This window comes from Ictalurus punctatus, unplaced genomic scaffold (assembly GCF_001660625.3).
Source record: "Ictalurus punctatus breed USDA103 unplaced genomic scaffold, Coco_2.0 Super-Scaffold_100074, whole genome shotgun sequence".
Classification (NCBI taxonomy): domain Eukaryota; kingdom Metazoa; phylum Chordata; class Actinopteri; order Siluriformes; family Ictaluridae; genus Ictalurus; species Ictalurus punctatus.
Window position 1 is genome coordinate 332304 of NW_026521093.1, and position 18826 is coordinate 351129.

Below are 18826 nucleotides of genomic sequence, written 5' to 3' on the forward strand. Positions count from 1 at the left end.
TTCCTTATTGTTTGTTCAAATGCAGTCTCTGTAAGTAATGTAAGAAACGAATAATTGCTCAAGTCAAAAAAAAGTTTCCTATTTCATTAAGAACCATGCAGCTCTTGGTAGAGCTCAACTGCGTCCCCCGCAGGAGCGACTGAGAAGGGTCCGATGTCATTATGCAGCATGAGAGCAGCCTCTAGAGGAGAAATAAAAACTCATTCTTGTTATTTGAAGTGTTTTTTAATTCATTTTGGACGTCTCTATTTTTATTTATTTGGAGTGGTACATTAAATTAACATTTATTAATAGTTAATATATTATTATATTTATTTCATTTTAAAAAGTGCAGTATATTTCCATGGTACAGTCAGTACTTTGTTTATTTTTGTAATAGAGTTCAGGAATATTTCAGTATTTACAAAACTTCTGCCTGACTTGGTTACTGGTATCAGTAAAATCCACTATTTTGGGCTAGACCCCTAGCCCTAGGGTGTATAACAAAAGGCTGCTTTAAACAGTTTTTAACAACAGCATTTACTCATCACATGTTTTCTGTGCCACTTTTGTTTGCCTGACCAGACACTCACACAGTGGCTAAAGAGATCGCATCCATTAACGGTGTTGACCTTCTCCAGGTCCGTAATATCCTTCTAGAGACGTGGCTTTGCACACCAGGGCAGACAAATGGCAAGGTAAGAGGTTTCAAACACACGCAGGAACTTTAAATGTTGGCTGAAAACTGAGAAATAATTCTCAAAGCATCTTATCAAACAATGCAAATAATAAGCTTTAAAAACCCCATACTGGCACAGATTATTGAGTGATTATTAATAATTGTGTTTATATCACTTCAGGACCTCCAGTACCAGGACTCTGTGACTGATCTTACTGAGGGTCCTGATCTCATGAGGTGAACTAAAAACTCCTCCATTATACTTCACAGCTCTTTTTCCATCAAAGAAAAGTGTTTTATATGCAAATTTCTTTTCTTCTGTTTTACAGAGTGGTGTATTTGCTGCAGATGCACCCCATGGATATGAGGCACCTTGTAACACTAACAAGTCATATGACATCGGGGAGGGAAAATGGCTAGTTGGGCCCAATTTGGACATTTTCACTTAGGGGTGTACTCACTTTTGTTGCCAGCGGTTTAGACATTAATGGCTGTGTGTTGAGTTATTTTTAGGGGACAGAAAATTTACACTGTTACACAAGCTGTACACTCAATACTTTACATTGTAGCAAAGTGTCATTTCTTCAGTGTTGTCACATGAAAAGATATAATCAAATATTTATAAAAATGTGAGGGGTGTACTCACTTTTGTGAGACACTGTATATACCTGTAGTATGTACAGTGAGGGAAAAAAGTATTTGATCCCCTGCTGATTTTGTACGTTTGCCCACTGACAAAGAAATGATCATTCTATAATTTTAATGGTAGGTTTATTTGAACAGTGAGAGACAGAATAACAACAAGAAAATCCAGAAAAACGCATGTCAAAAAAAATAAGTATAAGTATAAGGGAAATAAGTATTTGACCCCGTCTCAATCAGAAAGATTTCTGGCTCCCAGGTGTCTTTTATACAGGTAACGAGCTGAGATTAGGAGCACACTCTTAAAGGGAGTGCTCCTAATCTCAGCTTGTTACCTGTATAAAAGACACCTGTCCACGTACAAAATCAGCAGAGGATCAAATACTTCTTTCCCTCACTGTATATGATTTCTTCCAATTTTATAGAGTATTAGAATAATTTAAAGGGCCAGTGGGTAAAATTGAAGCTCTAAAGTTTACATGTACAGTAACACTGTAATTATTATTATTTGTAACTCCTTCACCCTACCTTCCCTCCAAGCCCATATACATGTATACCTGCCTCTTACAATTTCTGATGGACAGCAGTTTATCGTCATGTTCATTTGCAAGCAAACCTTTAATTTCTGGATGAATGAACTTCAGCATTCATTCATACACCTCATCCCATATGCCTCCTCCCATATGCCTCCTCCCATATGCCTCCTCCCATACGCCTCCTCCTATACACTTCAACCCATACGACTCATCCCATACGATTCCTCCCATACGACTCATCCCATATGACTCATCCCATAGAAGTATAGTATATCTGGAAAACTAAGCGTTATGTATCAGACTTGACACATTTCACTGGTGTGTAAAACCTAACACTCACCTTTTTTTTTTTTAAATAAAAACAAAAAACACCAGGATTTATTACATTAATACTAAATAACTTTATCTGTATAACTTATGTTTGACGTTTGTCTCAACTTCTGCGTCGTAAAACTTACTTCCGGTGTAAAATTTTAGAAAGTTAATTTTAAAAGTTAATTTTATAAAGAGGCATGGAACGAGAAACCAGAGAAAGAGAGAGGAAAAGAAGAAACAGAGCTTGGAGAGAAAGCGACATTACCATCGGACCTACCCAAAAGCACCTTACACCTGTTGGCTCGAATTTAGCCTATTACCCAAAAACATTTAAAACTCAACTTAGAAGCCAATACTCACATCTACCTCTGAGCCCAGTTGGAGATAGAAAAAACACACCAACCGTGAGTGAGAAGAAGCAAGGGTCCAGCTTTATTGTTCCATTCCACCACACGAGATCCACACCAATGAGAATTCTCAAAAGTGATCCCAATATCCTGAGCTTCAGCTCCAGTATTTATACTGTATTTACACACTAGATAACCCATAGGTTTCCAGAAAAGGCCTATTTCACTTACCCATAGAATTGAAACCAGGGGTTTTAATTTACACATAAAATCAGAACCCAGGCATTTCCAACAACCCAGGAAACAAAAACCCAGGGTTTCTAGTTACCTAGGTTGTCAAAAACCAAGATTCCCATTTACCTAGGTTTTCAAAAACCAGGATTCTCTTTTACCTAGGTTTTCAAAAACCAGGATTCTCTTTTACCTAGGTTTTCAAAAACCAAGATTCTCATTTCCCTAGGTTTTCAAAAACCAGGATTCTCATTTCCCTAGGTTAAAAAAATGACGTAAGCAAGACGACTAAACAACCGGGAGGGACCTTGGTCTTATCGTTATCTCGAGGGGGGGGGCAGCCACCCTTATAACTGGCTTTCTTCATGGTTCTCTAAAAATTAAGGCTTTCCTTGCGAGACGAGAATCTTCACCATCTGAATCATGAGTAAGTTATATTTTCCTTTTTTTTCCCTGTATTTCTCGTTTATAATTTATTTTCATATTTGCACTATATTTCTTAGTTTATATATATTTATACTACTTGAAAAGCGGTTTACTGTACTTCCAACTTCTTAATATCATTACAGTTCTACTGTCCTGCATATCCTACAATTCTGCTTTTTATAGAGTTTCTCTATTACTATAAGATTCTATTAAAGTTATTCATGTGTGTGTATGAGGAAGAGAGTGTGTGTGTATGTATGTTGTGTCTACCTGCCCGCCCTTGACGGTACGAGTGTGTGTGTGTGTGTGTTTTTAGCACTCCTCAGCTCGTACACTTCTTTCGACTATTTCGACTAATAACCCATAAAGATCTTTAAAGTGTTTTACCAATTTATCCACTTCTGACTAAAACCGCTTCTGTATGTCTAGGTGCCGGTGCCCGTCGTCAGTCCCTTCTCTCACCGTTACTGGACCTGGATCTGGATCTGGACCTCCCTTATGTTTATTTTATGACATTTTTTATCCACAACACACCCTACCGCCAGGTCAAGAGGAGAGTTACACAATCATTCCCGAAACCTGGTCTTCCCTCACAGCAGTTCGCCAAGAGATATGGGCCTCAGCTTTCTGAAATATTTCCCCAACAACTGGATAGTGAGATTGAGTCCCACGCCAAAACTTCTGCATCGTAAAACTTACTTCCGGTGTAAAATTTTAGCAGTGCAGAGATTACAGAGATTACAAACTGCAGTTTTATCATTCCACAAAAGAGATATAATCTTTATACACAGCACAAAATCCATGTGTTTTCTTGCCCTCTTTTGATTGACAGGATATAATCGGTCCTGATCATCGGATGTTTTTAAATTATCGGTCGATAGCCTATAGCATGAAAAATAGCCTTTATCGGCCGATACCGATTACTCTCTCTCTCTCTCTCTCTCTCTCTGTCAGTCTCTCACTCTCAGTCTCTCAGTCAGCCCCATCATGTCTGGATGTCCCGGTCAGCGAGGACGTGTTTGAGGACAGGGAAAGTCCCTCCACAGTTTGTTCTCTAGAGAGCAGCTTTACTGATTTTGTTCAGTACGAGGAGGCGGAGTCTGATGACCACGCCCCTCTCCCATCCGATCCTAAACTCCAGCCTGGTTCTCTGGGTGCTCCTGTGATGCAGCACTGCCTCGAGCACTTCCAGCACTTTCTGTGCAGACTGGTGAACCTCTACATCGCCCTGGTTCACATGGGGGGTGGGGCTAACCTGTGTGTATTTGATCAGAAGGGGTGTGTCTGCGTTCACGGCTGCGTGTCAGCTCTTCCTGGAGTGTTCATTTCCCCGTGTACATCGCCAAGGTATACCGCAAATCTCCCTCCAGAGACAAGCAGAAAGGTCACAAACCAAAATGGACCTGGTGGGTTTGACTCAGTCCGTCGCCATGGTGACAGCAGAACGGGTGGGCATGGCCGACTCCGCCCAGCCGATGAGCCCGAGCCAGGGTTGTGTTGCCGTGGTGATCAGGCCGCCGTTCACACAGGGGATGTTAAAGCACATCGCTAACAAAACTAACTTCTTCAAGGTGACACGTTAATCTCTCTTTCTTCATTTCTTTCACCCCTGTCTCATTCTTTTCTCATTCATTTCATCTTCTATTCCATAGTTTCTCCTGCTCTTTGTGTCCTACTGTTTTTATTACTCTACCACGTTTTCTTTTTTTTCATATTTATCATTTTTATTATTCCTTTTTTGGTCTCTTTCTCTCCGTTACTTTTTACATTTCTTTTCTTCTTTCTTTTTTTGTTTCAAATTTATTTATCAGTCCCTCATGTAGTGTGTTTGTATTTCACTTGTTTTTGCTTTTTTCCTTCTTGTTTTCTGCTTTTCATTCTTTCTATTTAATTCTCATTCATCTCTCTCTCTCTCTCTCTCTCTCTCTCTCTCGTGTGCGCATGGACTGAGTGAGTGGGCGGAGTCGGAGCGGAAGTGAGTGGCCGAGGCCGCTGCTCCAAGTTCGCTTGTTAATTTTTTCTATCTATTTTTTCTTAAGAAATACGATTTCCTTTAGGTCTTTGGTTTCTGAGAGAGTTCAAATTACTACTGTTTGTTGTGCGCGCGCACGCGCGTGTGTGTTTGTGTGTGTTTCTCGCTGGCCTGGGCGGCTGTTTCCGTGGTGTTTTGGGAAACATGGCTGTCCCAGTTACCGGGAAATATGATTCCCTCACGCGGCGGCATGCTATTAAAGTAGCCACTACCGCCAGCGTTGAGGAGGTGTGTCTGGCCGTGGGGGAGAGTGTAGGATACGACAACATTCTGTCTGCGGCCCGGATGAATAGTGCTGTTGTGCTGTTTCTGAAAACGGTGGAGTTGGCAAACGAAATGGTGGACAGTGGAGTTGTGCTTGATGATGTGTTCCACTTAGTGCTTCCTTTGTCAACCCCGTCAAAAAAAAATAATCCTGTCGAATGTTCCTCCTTTTATTAAGGACGAGGTTCTGTCCCAAACTCTATCCCGCTATGGTAAACTGGTCTCCCAGATCAAGAGGATTGCAATTACAAGCAAATCCCCTCGTGTAAAACATATCGTGTCTTTTAGACGATTTGTGTACATGGTCCTGAAGGACAATAATGAGCTGGATCTGACACTCAATGTAAAGGTGGAGGATTTTAATTATGTAATTTATGCCACTACTACTACAATGAAGTGTTTTGGGTGTGGTTTATCTGGTCATCTGGTGAGGGCCTGTCCAGAAAAACGGGTAAATCCCGAAAATAGTGATAATGCTAACGTAGCCGCTGGTAACGAAATTACTGTTGGAGAGGGTGTTGGGGTGGATGGGACTCACACACCGGGAGAGGTAACAGCAGTACCCTCTCAGGTGGAGGCACCTGAAGCTGGCCCCTCTCACCAGGGTATCAGTGTTCAACCAGGTGAAGAAGAGAAGGCTGAGAATGAGCCAGATTTAGGTGATAAGGGTACACAGGATAGTACGGCGTCACTAGATAGTGTGGATCCGTCCCTTGGTGATGAAGTTGCGGATGATAGCTCTCATATGGAGACGGAAGAAAATGTGTTCAAGGTGCCCCAGAGAAAGAGACGGAGAAATCGTCCTCATGCACAGGCTAAGAGGAAAGATGGCGCAGAAGAGCTGAATTCTGGGGAGGTAGAGAGTGAGAGTGAAGCCTCCGACTGCAGTATAACATGTAGTGTAAATCTAAGTGGCTTTTCGAGCCATGGATATAGCGTGGACGACATCAAGGTGTTTCTGAGAAAGACATGAGATGAGTTTTTCCCAGATGTGGAACAGTTCATTAGAAAAACACGTGGGTTTATGTCAGAAGGGGGTTTCACTGATCAGGAGGGATACTGTCTAAAAAAAATCCTTACAAAAGTCAATGTAATGTTAGACAATAATGATAGTGATAGTCAATCCTAGACATCATGTATGTAAATCTATTAGTTTTCATCATTTTTATGAGTGAGTTTCGAGTTGCTTCGTTGAGTTTAAATGGAGCAAGGGAAAGAAATAAAAGATTTTTGTTGTTTGAAACGGTGAAGCAAAAGAAAATTGATGTAATCTTTGCTCAGGAAACCCACACAGACGCTAATAATGCTGCGGACTGGGCCAGGGAGTTTAAAGGGTTATCCGTTTTAAGTCATAAGACATCTACCAGTGGGGGAGTAGCTATTTTATTTTCCAATAATTTTATCCCCTGTTCTTATCAAGTTGATGAAATCATAAAGGGTTGACTGTTAAAGGTTAGAGCTCAATATGAGAATAGGTGGGTCGTTTTTGTTTGTGTTTATACCCCGACCACGGCCATTGACAGAATGGTATTTTTACGAAACCTAGATAATGTCCTAAAAAATTGTGACTCTGATGATTTTTTTATTCTAGGGGGGGATTTTAACTGTACAGGGCTGGATATGGACAGGAATCATGTAGAGCCCCATATGCCATCACGTAGAAGGCTAGTCGAATTAATGAATTCCTGTGACCTTGTGTACATTTGGAGAAATTTCCACCACATGCAGAAGCGTTCCGGCTCAGAAATAATGGTGGATACTCTGAGCAAGGTCATATTTGAGTTTGATAAACATATTAATAAGACCTATATGAATTATTCCTGTGATGCACAGAGAGAAATTATGTATAATCGTTGTTCCCTGTCTTCATCTTTGCTTGTAAAAATGATCCGTTACAGTGATTTTATCACGTTAGTGACTTTGGGCTAAAATCAGCGGAATTACGTCACGAACCGAAAATTATGACACAAAAGCTACAAGTCAACAAAGTCCGGTTTCATCACATAGAAAATAACGTGAAGGGAATTCTGTTTAGCGTTGACCACATGAGCGCCACCATGTCATTGTGAGCTCAGGTATGTGTACGTGTGTGTGTGAGAGCTCTCAGGACTGTTCTATCGCACGTCTCCATGAGGGATGTTGTCGTTTTACGAGTTTCAGTACAACGGCTTGCAGCATAAGAAGGGAAACAAAAGGCAAATTCAGTAGTTTGACTGCTTCAGAGTGGTTAATTTGATTCTTGAGAACAAAAGGATTCCGATGAAGGGAGAGGTTTATTTGTACGTCTCAGACATTGACAGGAGGTGTGAGGTAGCAGCGTACTCTGCCATGTTGGGTAAACCAGACAGCACACAGCAGCTCAGAGCATGGCGAGAAATCCCCATGTTTTCGATTGCATGCCATTCAGAAGTCTGCTTATCATAACACTCCACTTCATCCATGATGGTAGTGCCGTTATGTCCTCCAGCAACGAACAGGAGATCGTCCAGCACCTCAATGCCGAAGTTGCTGCGCTTGTTGTTCATGGCTGGACCTTGTGTCCACACGTTGGTCTGAGGATTATACACCTCTACATTGCTTAGGTGATTAACACCATCATTTCCCCCGACAGCGTAAACCCATCCTCCGTACGCAACCACGCCCAGTCCACGCCTTCTGATCATCATGGGGGTGATGAGGGTCCACTCTCCTGTCTGAGGACTGTAATACTCCCCCGTGAACAAAGACTCGTTCCCGTCAAACCCTCCGCATATGTACACTTTGCCATTCAGTACTGTAGCGCTAGAGTCGCCCCTTGGTTCGTGCATCGGCGCGATCATGCACCACCGATCATTCTCAGGTTCATATCGCTCCACCGTCTTCATCTGTCTGATGCCATCAAATCCTCCCATCGCATAGATACGACTGTCCAGCACACACACACTCACGTCACACCGGCAAGAGTGCATGGGGGTCACCTGAGCCCAGGTTCTGGTGATGGGGTCAAACCTTCTCACACTGTTGAGGAAATCCACACTGTCGAATCCTCCGATGCAGTACACGAAGCCGTTCAGATACACCGTCCCGTGATAGGCTCGTGGACTCTCGTCGGTGCATGTGACGTTGACCCAGCGCGCTGCTCGCGTATCATACACTTCTATGGTATTGAGATTCTTGTGGCCATAGCCACCGATGGCCAGCAGAACGGCGCTGGGCAGGCGGAGTCTCTGGAGGTCAGAGCTGAGAGGAAGGCTCGGGTTGAGGTCATCGATGCCCATCAGAACGCTAGTGACGATCAGCTTACATGTCATGTCGTCCATCACTAAAACGTTGTTGCTCACATTGTTCATAAGGTAATCGTGTGTCAATAGCCCCAGACGCACCTTAGGCAGTAACACTCCTATGTGCGCTTTCCGTTTCCATGGCGCATGTTTGATCCACTGTAAGATGGCTTCAAACACCACGCTCTCCTGTTTCACGTTCAGTTCATCCTTCTCGATGATCTCGCTTAGCTGCTCGACCGTCAGGTCCAGGAACTCCTCAGAGAGGCGCACCATCTCCTCAAAGTTGTGCAAGATAAACCGGAAGGCGTGCTGCTTCAACTTCTCGCAGAAGTAGGAGTGAGCTAAACGACAGATGTTAACGCAGTTCTCGGGACACAGCTTAGCCTTCAGGAACGTGCAGCAGTCGTTCAGCAGGCTGTTCACCAACAGATAATCAGCAGCGATCAGCAGCTTACACACGTTTTTCTCCGTGATGTTAACACGTCTTATATACGCGTACTCCACGATCAGCTCCATTATCTCTGCGGAAACGTTAGGGATGCTGTACCTGATCTTATCAGGAGGATACCCGCCGTTGGTGAAGAGAGCCATGAAGTATGGGCTGCAGCCGCACAGGATGATCTTGTGCACGTGGAATTCGGCGCCGTCCACCACGATGACTGCGTCACAGAGCTGCTTCTCTAACCGCAGCTCATTGATGATGTTGCAGGACATCCCGTCTACCTTCCTGTCCATTCCCTTCTCTTCTTCCTGTTTACTCATGTTCTGTGCAGGTCAGAGCTACTGAATGTACAACATTCATCTGAATGTGGATTGTGTTGATGCAGATCAGCTTTTCAACTTGGAATGTTCTGATTCCACATTTCAGAATAATAACAGCTCATGATTCCAATGTTCTAATTCTAATTTTGTGACCACGGATACATGCAGGATGCAGTGAACCTGACAGAAACCTGCAGTTCAGGATGAGTCTCTGTGAAATGCTTTAAAAACAGCTTTAAATCCTGCGCATGTCCAAAATGCACAAGTCTGGTGTAAAGAACCATTTATTTTCCTGTTAAAAAAAACCCCCACCTACCAGGGTGAATTTCCCAAGTAGAATTAACATACATTAAAATGATTAAATATTGATGATGAAATAGTTAATAATGGCTGTATTTATTTATTTATTTATTTGTTTAATAGCTTTATAGATAGATAGAGAGTGAGAGATAGACAGAGAGAGAGAGAGAGAGAGAGAGAGAGAGAGAGAGAGAGAGAGAGAGAGAGAGAGAGAGATGTTTATACAGATAAACATTACCTTTCCAGCTTTTTGGTGAGAAAAGTAATTAAACTTGTCCACTTTAAGTAACCTTTTAAAACTTTTTGCTGTTTTACACCAGAGATAAATTCTGAACTGATGACCTCTGCTATAAGTTTTGACGCCATGACATTTTAAATGAAATGCTAATAATGTTCTTTACTTAGTGTGGCCTACGTAGGTTTTATTACAGATATTATTTTATTACAAAAAGTGTCATATGATATTTTATATCATTACACTACACAGTCTAAATAACACTTTTTTTTCCTGCTAGAGAATTAAGGATGAAGATTTCTAACATTATATTTGTAACAAGAATAAATATTTGATCCAAAGAGAGGTGTAGAAAGGAACTATTTCTCATTGTTCTGTAAGAATCATGACCATATGTCTTGAAATTATTTATTGCTATGGATTAAATTTAGATTATTTCCAGGGTAGAGCAGTTTCCCAGGAGGTTAAACTAGTGTTTTATAGAAATTTGAGTTCTTCTTTACCAATTCAATAGTTTAATCTTTTTAACTGACTATACTTTGTTTTTTGCATATGCCCTAATAAACACGCTGATCTCATGGGATTGTGTTCTGACTCTTCACTTCTAAACCACACACACACACACACACACACACACACACACACACACACACACACACACACACACACACACACACACACACACACACACACACACACACACACACACACACACACACACACACACACACACACACGAGAGAACAGCTTGTTCATATAAGAAAACGAAAATAAGCACAGACCCTCTGCAGACTTCCGCTAAACCAGCTCCCCACCTGCTACAATAATGAACAGTATTACATACTTGACATACCTGGAATACCTGAGCTAATGGGACAATACTGTACAACCTATTCATCCCAATCACTAGTTGTGACTCATTGTGAATTTTCATGACCTTCTGTTGATTTCAAATTTTAAATGAAAAAACCTCAGGAAAAAAAGGTCAGACTTTTTGACCCCACTGTATATGTTTATGTACAACATTTGGACAAGTGAACATTTTTAATCTTGATGCCTCTGAACTTAAGTTCACAGCAACTCTTTCAACACTGTCAAATATAACATTCATTCTACATTGCGCAGTTTTGCTAATAAATTAAAACAATTTATGAATCAAAATAGAGTCGAAAGCATAAAAAAGAATTAAAGCCCCACACCTGAGAATAATAAATAATCTGCTTCATACAAACTCTAATTATTTTTTATTGTTTTGAGAACATAATTTCAGAGCAGATCAAATTAAAACTAAGGCATCTAAGGGAGGTCAAGAAATGTAGAATGTGGAAGCACATGTGACACTACTGACTGTGAAGTTTATGCTTCACTTGTGTGTCTAGAATATATAGTAGACTGGATGGGCATGTGTTTTTATGGTGTGTCTCAGCTGGCATGGATCTAAATGCTGGTTAAAATTAAACCTAGTGTGCAACTGAATAAACCACTTATAAATCTGAACTTTAATAGGGAAAAATCTTATCCCTTGGGTAATACATGTACAGAATCTACATAATGTGATTTTCAAATCCATTTTGGTCCAAAAATGGACATCATAACTCCTTCTGCACCATTCCACACACATTAGCACAGAGCATTTATTTATGTCCAAAAAATAGCAAGAGAGTTCAAGAGTGAATTCTTTTAATCCGCCCAACAAAAAAGCATCATTCTAGTGTTAACCAGCAAATTATACCTGCAATAACATGAAAATAGAACCCTTTACGTACAGTAATTATATATACACTATTTTTTTTATGGCTGTAGGACAACTGCTGCAGTGTCATCGCTCCATTATTAGAAAGATATTACCTCTCGCCAGTGTATGGTCTGGAATTTCACTATTGGCTTCATCAGAAACCTAGTGCAGGTCCTAGGCTATATCTTTTGCCTCCCTGCTTGGAAGTCAACAAACTTGTACCTGTTTAACCTGTCTGTGTCTCTTCTCATCTACCTGTGTACTTTACCTGAGCTGTCCTATAACTACGCTTACAACCAGAAGAAATTCAGTACTTCACTATGCATGGTCAATCGCTACATCCCCCATGTGAACTTGTACTCTAGCATCCTTTTAATGATGCGTGTAAGTGTGGACCGGTTCTTGTTGCATGTCACCCACAGCGAGAACACATCCTGTTGACACTCAAGGCCTCATTGTGCATCACCATACTGAACTGGATCTTGGTAAATGCTCAAATTGCTCCCCTCATAGACTTCATTATCCAGGACTTGGAGGACAATGGCTGGACAGTGTGTTGTGATTTTGCAAGTGTCAGAGTGGCCAGAGTTATTCTGATTTACAGTATAGTGCTCAAAATAACTGGATATGTGATGCCCCTGGTGGGTTTGTTTCTATCATCACAAAGCATGGTTTCTGTACTCATGAAATGTTCTCAACTAGGTCCTGTCGAGTGTGGATAAATAGGTGGGCGCTGCGTGAGAACTTTTATTGAGTGGTTTGACTTCGAGAGCAGCATTATGTCTGGCAGAGGCAAGGGTGGTAAAGGACTCGGCAAAGGAGGCGCTAAGCGTCACCGCAAGGTGCTTCGCGATAACATCCAGGGGATCACCAAGCCGGCTATTCGCCGTCTGGCTCGCCGTGGTGGTGTAAAGCGTATTTCTGGTCTGATCTATGAAGAGACTCGCGGTGTGCTGAAAGTGTTTCTGGAGAACGTGATCCGCGACGCCGTCACTTACACCGAGCATGCCAAGAGAAAGACCGTGACCGCCATAGATGTGGTGTACGCCCTGAAACGCCAGGGACGCACCCTGTACGGCTTCGGCGGTTAAACGGTCTAACACTGAACGACGCGAACACAACGGCCACCCACATGTCTAGAAAAGAGCTGTTCCGTGTGGAAAAAGGAGGCTTTTTCTTTCGTGAAGCATAAGGCATTAAACGCTGTACAGAAGTAACGTAAGTGGTAGATCTATTTGTATTTTTTGTAATTAATTAATATATATATGCACATTATTAAATATTACACAAAGGCCGTCACCAAGTACACCAGCTCCAAGTAAAGCGCGTTACCGCCGTCTTCATCAACCCAACGGCTCTTTTAAGCCACTCACTTTTCTTACAAAGAGTAATCTCCTCTCTCGCTGAGAGAGAGCGAGAGAGAGAGCGCGAGAGCGCTGCAGTCCCGCAGATGTTCAGGCTTTTGGATAATTATAGCCCAATGTTCACACTTACCAGCTCCTGCTCCTCTTTCTTCTCTTTAGTCTTCCCGGCAGGTTGTTTATCCTTCTCGTCGGTTTTCTCGGGTTTGGTTTTATCTTTATTCTTTGACTCCTCCATCGTTGCAACAAAAAAAAAGAAATAAAATACAAAAGATTTATCCGACACTCCCAAATAAACGAAAGCAGCCGGGTGTCTTGACTTCTTCTACCACAGGTGTGCTGGTAGATCGTGTTGAATTGTGAACTCGCACGCCGTCTAACGGCCACACTAAAGAATTATGAACTCGCACTCCCTCTAGCGGCCACATTGAAGAACTGTGAATTAATACTCCCTCTAGCAGCCACATTGAAGAATTATAAACTCGCACTCCCTCTAGCGGCCACATTGAAGAATTATGAATTAATACTCCCTCTAGCGGCCACACTGAGGAATTATGAAATCGCACTCCCTCTAGCGGTCACATTGAAGAATTATGAACTCTCTCTTCCTCTAGCGACCACACTGAGGAAATACTCAACAAGCAGGTTATTACATTAAACCTTCTCTGCCTCAGTGCTGCCATCTATCGGGTGATTAGGGTAATAATAATAATAATAATAATAATAATAATAATAACAGCAACAACAATAATAATAAATCAAAACTCAACAGAAATGGTTATATTTATTGATTTAGATTTTGTCCCATGTAACTATATTAACCTTTAAGTGCCCCCCCCCATTCACAATCACGCCCTGTACTGAAAATATATACTGTATGTTCCTGATAAACTGTATATATCAGTTTATGTGTCAATCTGGGATTTTCAACAAAGAAAGGAAATCTTAAATATTCTAGTGAACTATTCTAGTTCTAATACAACTAGTGATTGGGATGAATAGGTTGTACAGTATTGTCCCATTAGCTCAGGTATTCCAGGTATGTCAAGTACTGTTCATTATTGTAGCAGGTGGGGAGCTGGTTTAGCGGAAGTCTGCAGAGGGTCTGTGCTTATTTTCGTTTTCTTATATGAACAAGCTGTTCTCTCTTTTGTGTGTGTGTGTGTGTGTGTGTGTGTGTGTGTGTGTGTGTGTGTGTGTGTGTGTGTGTGTGTGTGTGTGTGTGTGTGTGGTTTAGAGGTGAAGAGTCAGAACACAATCCCATGAGATCAGCGTGTTTATTAGGGCATATGCAAAAAACAAAGTATAGTCAGTTAAAAAGATTAAACTATTGAATTGGTAAAGAAGAACTCAAATTTCTATAAAACACTAGTTTAACCTCCTGGGAAACTGCTCTACCCTGGAAATAATCTAAATTTAATCCATAGCAATAAATAATTTCAAGACATATGGTCATGATTCTTACAGAACAATGAGAAATAGTTCCTTTCTACACCTCTCTTTGGATCAAATATTTATTCTTGTTACAAATATAATGTTAGAAATCTTCATCCTTAATTCTCTAGCAGGAAAAAAAAGTGTTATTTAGACTGTGTAGTGTAATGATATAAAATATCATATGACACTTTTTGTAATAAAATAATATCTGTAATAAAACCTACGTAGGCCACACTAAGTAAAGAACATTATTAGCATTTCATTTAAAATGTCATGGCGTCAAAACTTATAGCAGAGGTCATCAGTTCAGAATTTATCTCTGGTGTAAAACAGCAAAAAGTTTTAAAAGGTTACTTAAAGTGGACAAGTTTAATTACTTTTCTCACCAAAAAGCTGGAAAGGTAATGTTTATCTGTATAAACATCTCTCTCTCTCTCTCTCTCTCTCTCTCTCTCTCTCTCTCTCTCTCTCTCTCTCTCTATCTCTCTGTCTATCTCTCACTCTCTATCTATCTATAAAGCTATTAAACAAATAAATAAATAAATAAATACAGCCATTATTAACTATTTCATCATCAATATTTAATCATTTTAATGTATGTTAATTCTACTTGGGAAATTCACCCTGGTAGGTGGGGGTTTTTTTTAACAGGAAAATAAATGGTTCTTTACACCAGACTTGTGCATTTTGGACATGCGCAGGATTTAAAGCTGTTTTTAAAGCATTTCACAGAGACTCATCCTGAACTGCAGGTTTCTGTCAGGTTCACTGCATCCTGCATGTATCCGTGGTCACAAAATTAGAATTGGAACATTGGAATCATGAGCTGTTATTATTCTGAAATGTGGAATCAGAACATTCCAAGTTGAAAAGCTGATCTGCATCAACACAATCCACATTCAGATGAATGTTGTACATTCAGTAGCTCTGACCTGCACAGAACATGAGTAAACAGGAAGAAGAGAAGGGAATGGACAGGAAGGTAGACGGGATGTCCTGCAACATCATCAATGAGCTGCGGTTAGAGAAGCAGCTCTGTGACGCAGTCATCGTGGTGGACGGTGCCGAATTCCACGTGCACAAGATCATCCTGTGCGGCTGCAGCCCATACTTCATGGCTCTCTTCACCAACGGCGGGTATCCTCCTGATAAGATCAGGTACAGCATCCCTAACGTTTCCGCAGAGATAATGGAGCTGATCGTGGAGTACGCGTATATAAGACGTGTTAACATCACGGAGAAAAACGTGTGTAAGCTGCTGATCGCTGCTGATTATCTGTTGGTGAACAGCCTGCTGAACGACTGCTGCACGTTCCTGAAGGCTAAGCTGTGTCCCGAGAACTGCGTTAACATCTGTCGTTTAGCTCACTCCTACTTCTGCGAGAAGTTGAAGCAGCACGAATTCCGGTTTATCTTGCACAACTTTGAGGAGATGGTGCGCCTCTCTGAGGAGTTCCTGGACCTGACGGTCGAGCAGCTAAGCGAGATCATCGAGAAGGACGAACTGAACGTGAAACAGGAGAGCGTGGTGTTTGAAGCCATCTTACAGTGGATCAAACATGCGCCATGGAAACGGAAAGCGCACATAGGAGTGTTACTGCCTAAGGTGCGTCTGGGGCTATTGACACACGATTACCTTATGAACAATGTGAGCAACAACGTTTTAGTGATGGACGACATGACATGTAAGCTGATCGTCACTAGCGTTCTGATGGGCATCGATGACCTCAACCCGAGCCTTCCTCTCAGCTCTGATCTCCAGAGACTCCGCCTGCCCAGCGCCGTTCTGCTGGCCATCGGTGGCTATGGCCACAAGAATCTCAATACCATAGAAGTGTATGATACGCGAGCAGCGCGCTGGGTCAACGTCACATGCACCGACGAGAGTCCACGAGCCTATCACGGGACGGTGTATCTGAACGGCTTCGTGTACTGCATCGGAGGATTCGACAGTGTGGATTTCCTCAACAGTGTGAGAAGGTTTGACCCCATCACCAGAACCTGGGCTCAGGTGACCCCCATGCACTCTTGCCGGTGTGACGTGAGTGTGTGTGTGCTGGACAGTCGTATCTATGCGATGGGAGGATTTGATGGCATCAGACAGATGAAGACGGTGGAGCGATATGAACCTGAGAATGATCGGTGGTGCATGATCGCGCCGATGCACGAACCAAGGGGCGACTCTAGCGCTACAGTACTGAATGGCAAAGTGTACATATGCGGAGGGTTTGACGGGAACGAGTCTTTGTTCACGGGGGAGTATTACAGTCCTCAGACAGGAGAGTGGACCCTCATCACCCCCATGATGATCAGAAGGCGTGGACTGGGCGTGGTTGCGTACGGAGGATGGGTTTACGCTGTCGGGGGAAATGATGGTGTTAATCACCTAAGCAATGTAGAGGTGTATAATCCTCAGACCAACGTGTGGACACAAGGTCCAGCCATGAACAACAAGCGCAGCAACTTCGGCATTGAGGTGCTGGACGATCTCCTGTTCGTTGCTGGAGGACATAACGGCACTACCATCATGGATGAAGTGGAGTGTTATGATAAGCAGACTTCTGAATGGCATGACATATGACTTTACGGTTAACAAAGTCCCTATATCCATCTTTTGGCGGAAGTATGGGAATGTGCGTCCCGTCAACGCATTCGATTATCTGTGGTATGTGATGTTCCTTTTCGAATCTGTGGGCAATTGCCTCCTCCAGACTAGGAACCTTGATTAGATTTTTTGCATAGGATACCATTCCTTTGCAAAACATGTACACAAACTTTTTGACCGTGCATTTGTGCACGCCAAATTGATTAGCTATTACTCGGTATTCCCCGCAGCTACCGAGTTGGTACAGGACCACTGCCACCCGCATCTCCAAGGGCAGAGGTGCACGTACAGTGACTTCCTGGGGACTCATGATATCCTCCATCACGGAACATAATTTTACAAATGATCTCCGCGACATGCGAAAATTTTCTTTCCATTCGGCTACAACAGATTCCATTAAAACAACTCTCTCCCACCAGTCCTTACTTCGTACTCTCATCCAGTACCTCCGAGTTTGTCGTGGTGGCATGAATGAAATGTTGCCGAATGAAAGTACAGAGGAGGCCTGTTTGTAGAATTTGTAATCGCAGTCGTCTATTTGTACATTTAGCATGACAAATGATTAACTGCTCTTGAAGCTTTCGTAAAATTAAAAATGAAACACCCAAAACTGTATACGGTACCATAACGAAGAGAAGCTGTATGTTAATATGTAACATTCTGGAGGGACGTCGGAAGGCGTGGTGCGGTGACGTAATGACGCGGCCTCTTAATCTAATTATGATCTATAACATGTAAAACGGGAACATGACAGGAGTATTCTACAAGCGACCAATGTAAACACCTTAATCACATTATTATCACTCAGATTAAGGTCAATAATTAGATTATTGCTGTCCATGTAAATGCAGCTAGTGTAAAATAGCCCAAACCCACCTTCTGTTTCAGGCGGCATTGTGATGGATGGAGCTTGACTGCCCTCGTGTGTCCAAACTCGGGAACAGCAGTTTCCCAGAAGCGGTACTCTGTTCCAAGTTCGTGGTAGTTAGCCAAGAAATATTACCTGATTACTATTACCCACCCCCCCTTTTTTAAACCTGTTTGTGATAATTATTGTATACATTACCTTTATCTTTGTAATGTTCTTCCCTATTTGTCATCTATTCTCGAGTGAAATAGATGAGGCCACGTAGGGAACACATGAAGCAGTGATGGGAATTAAATTTCTACTAACATTAGAAACTCATTAATATTTTCATATTACAAATCAATTTGTGTACTTTAACATTATATAATATACATAGAAGTATATTTATCAATTAAATTTTTATTTATTTGTATAGCGCTTTTACAATAGACATTGAATCAAAGCAGTTTTACAGAAATATCAAACTATTTATCATCATCATGTGTGAATATGCTTTAAATGTGTTGGTGTGCTGTCTGTATACGTGTCTCTTTCCGTCTGTCTGGCCGGCGTGCGCACGTATATAGTGAAATCAGAGCAGTGTTCAGAGTTCTAGATCTATCCTGGTGGTATGCGTGACCATTTTCCCGTTTATGATGCCGTGAATGTCGAGTTTTTAAACGTTGTGGTATCTGAGCAGGCCTCTGTATTCATTTGAAGGGAGTTGTATTAAATCATTGCTGTATCTAACCGTTGCATTTTGGTAAATAAATAAATGGCTTTTATCCAAAGCACTTTACACTGTGTCTCATTCACCCATTCACACACAC

The 18826-nt window shown here is 41.8% G+C and overlaps 2 protein-coding genes and 1 pseudogene across 2 annotated transcripts; 2 read left to right on the forward strand and 1 right to left on the reverse strand.

Annotated features, from left to right (window-relative positions):
• Window positions 1-7187: 7187 nt before the first annotated feature.
• LOC128630946 (kelch-like protein 10) lies at window positions 7188-9561 on the reverse strand. The gene has a single exon (XM_053679220.1). It carries the CDS (start codon window positions 9474-9476, stop codon window positions 7725-7727), a length of 1752 nt encoding a protein of 583 aa, XP_053535195.1. The 5' UTR covers window positions 9477-9561; the 3' UTR covers window positions 7188-7724.
• Window positions 9562-9638: 77 nt separating this feature from the next.
• On the forward strand, window positions 9639-12468 carry LOC128630943 (succinate receptor 1-like; annotated as a pseudogene).
• Window positions 12469-15387: 2919 nt separating this feature from the next.
• On the forward strand, window positions 15388-18826 carry LOC108261102 (kelch-like protein 10). Its single transcript, XM_017461981.3, has one exon. It carries the CDS (start codon window positions 15488-15490, stop codon window positions 17123-17125), a length of 1638 nt encoding a protein of 545 aa, XP_017317470.2. The 5' UTR covers window positions 15388-15487; the 3' UTR covers window positions 17126-18826.

Excerpts from the sequence above, each read along its gene's own strand:
- LOC108261102 (XM_017461981.3), top strand. The coding sequence starts at position 15,488 with ATGAGTAAACAGGAAGAAGAGAAGGGAATGGACAGGAAGGTAGACGGG.
- LOC128630946 (XM_053679220.1), bottom strand. The coding sequence starts at position 9,476 with ATGAGTAAACAGGAAGAAGAGAAGGGAATGGACAGGAAGGTAGACGGG.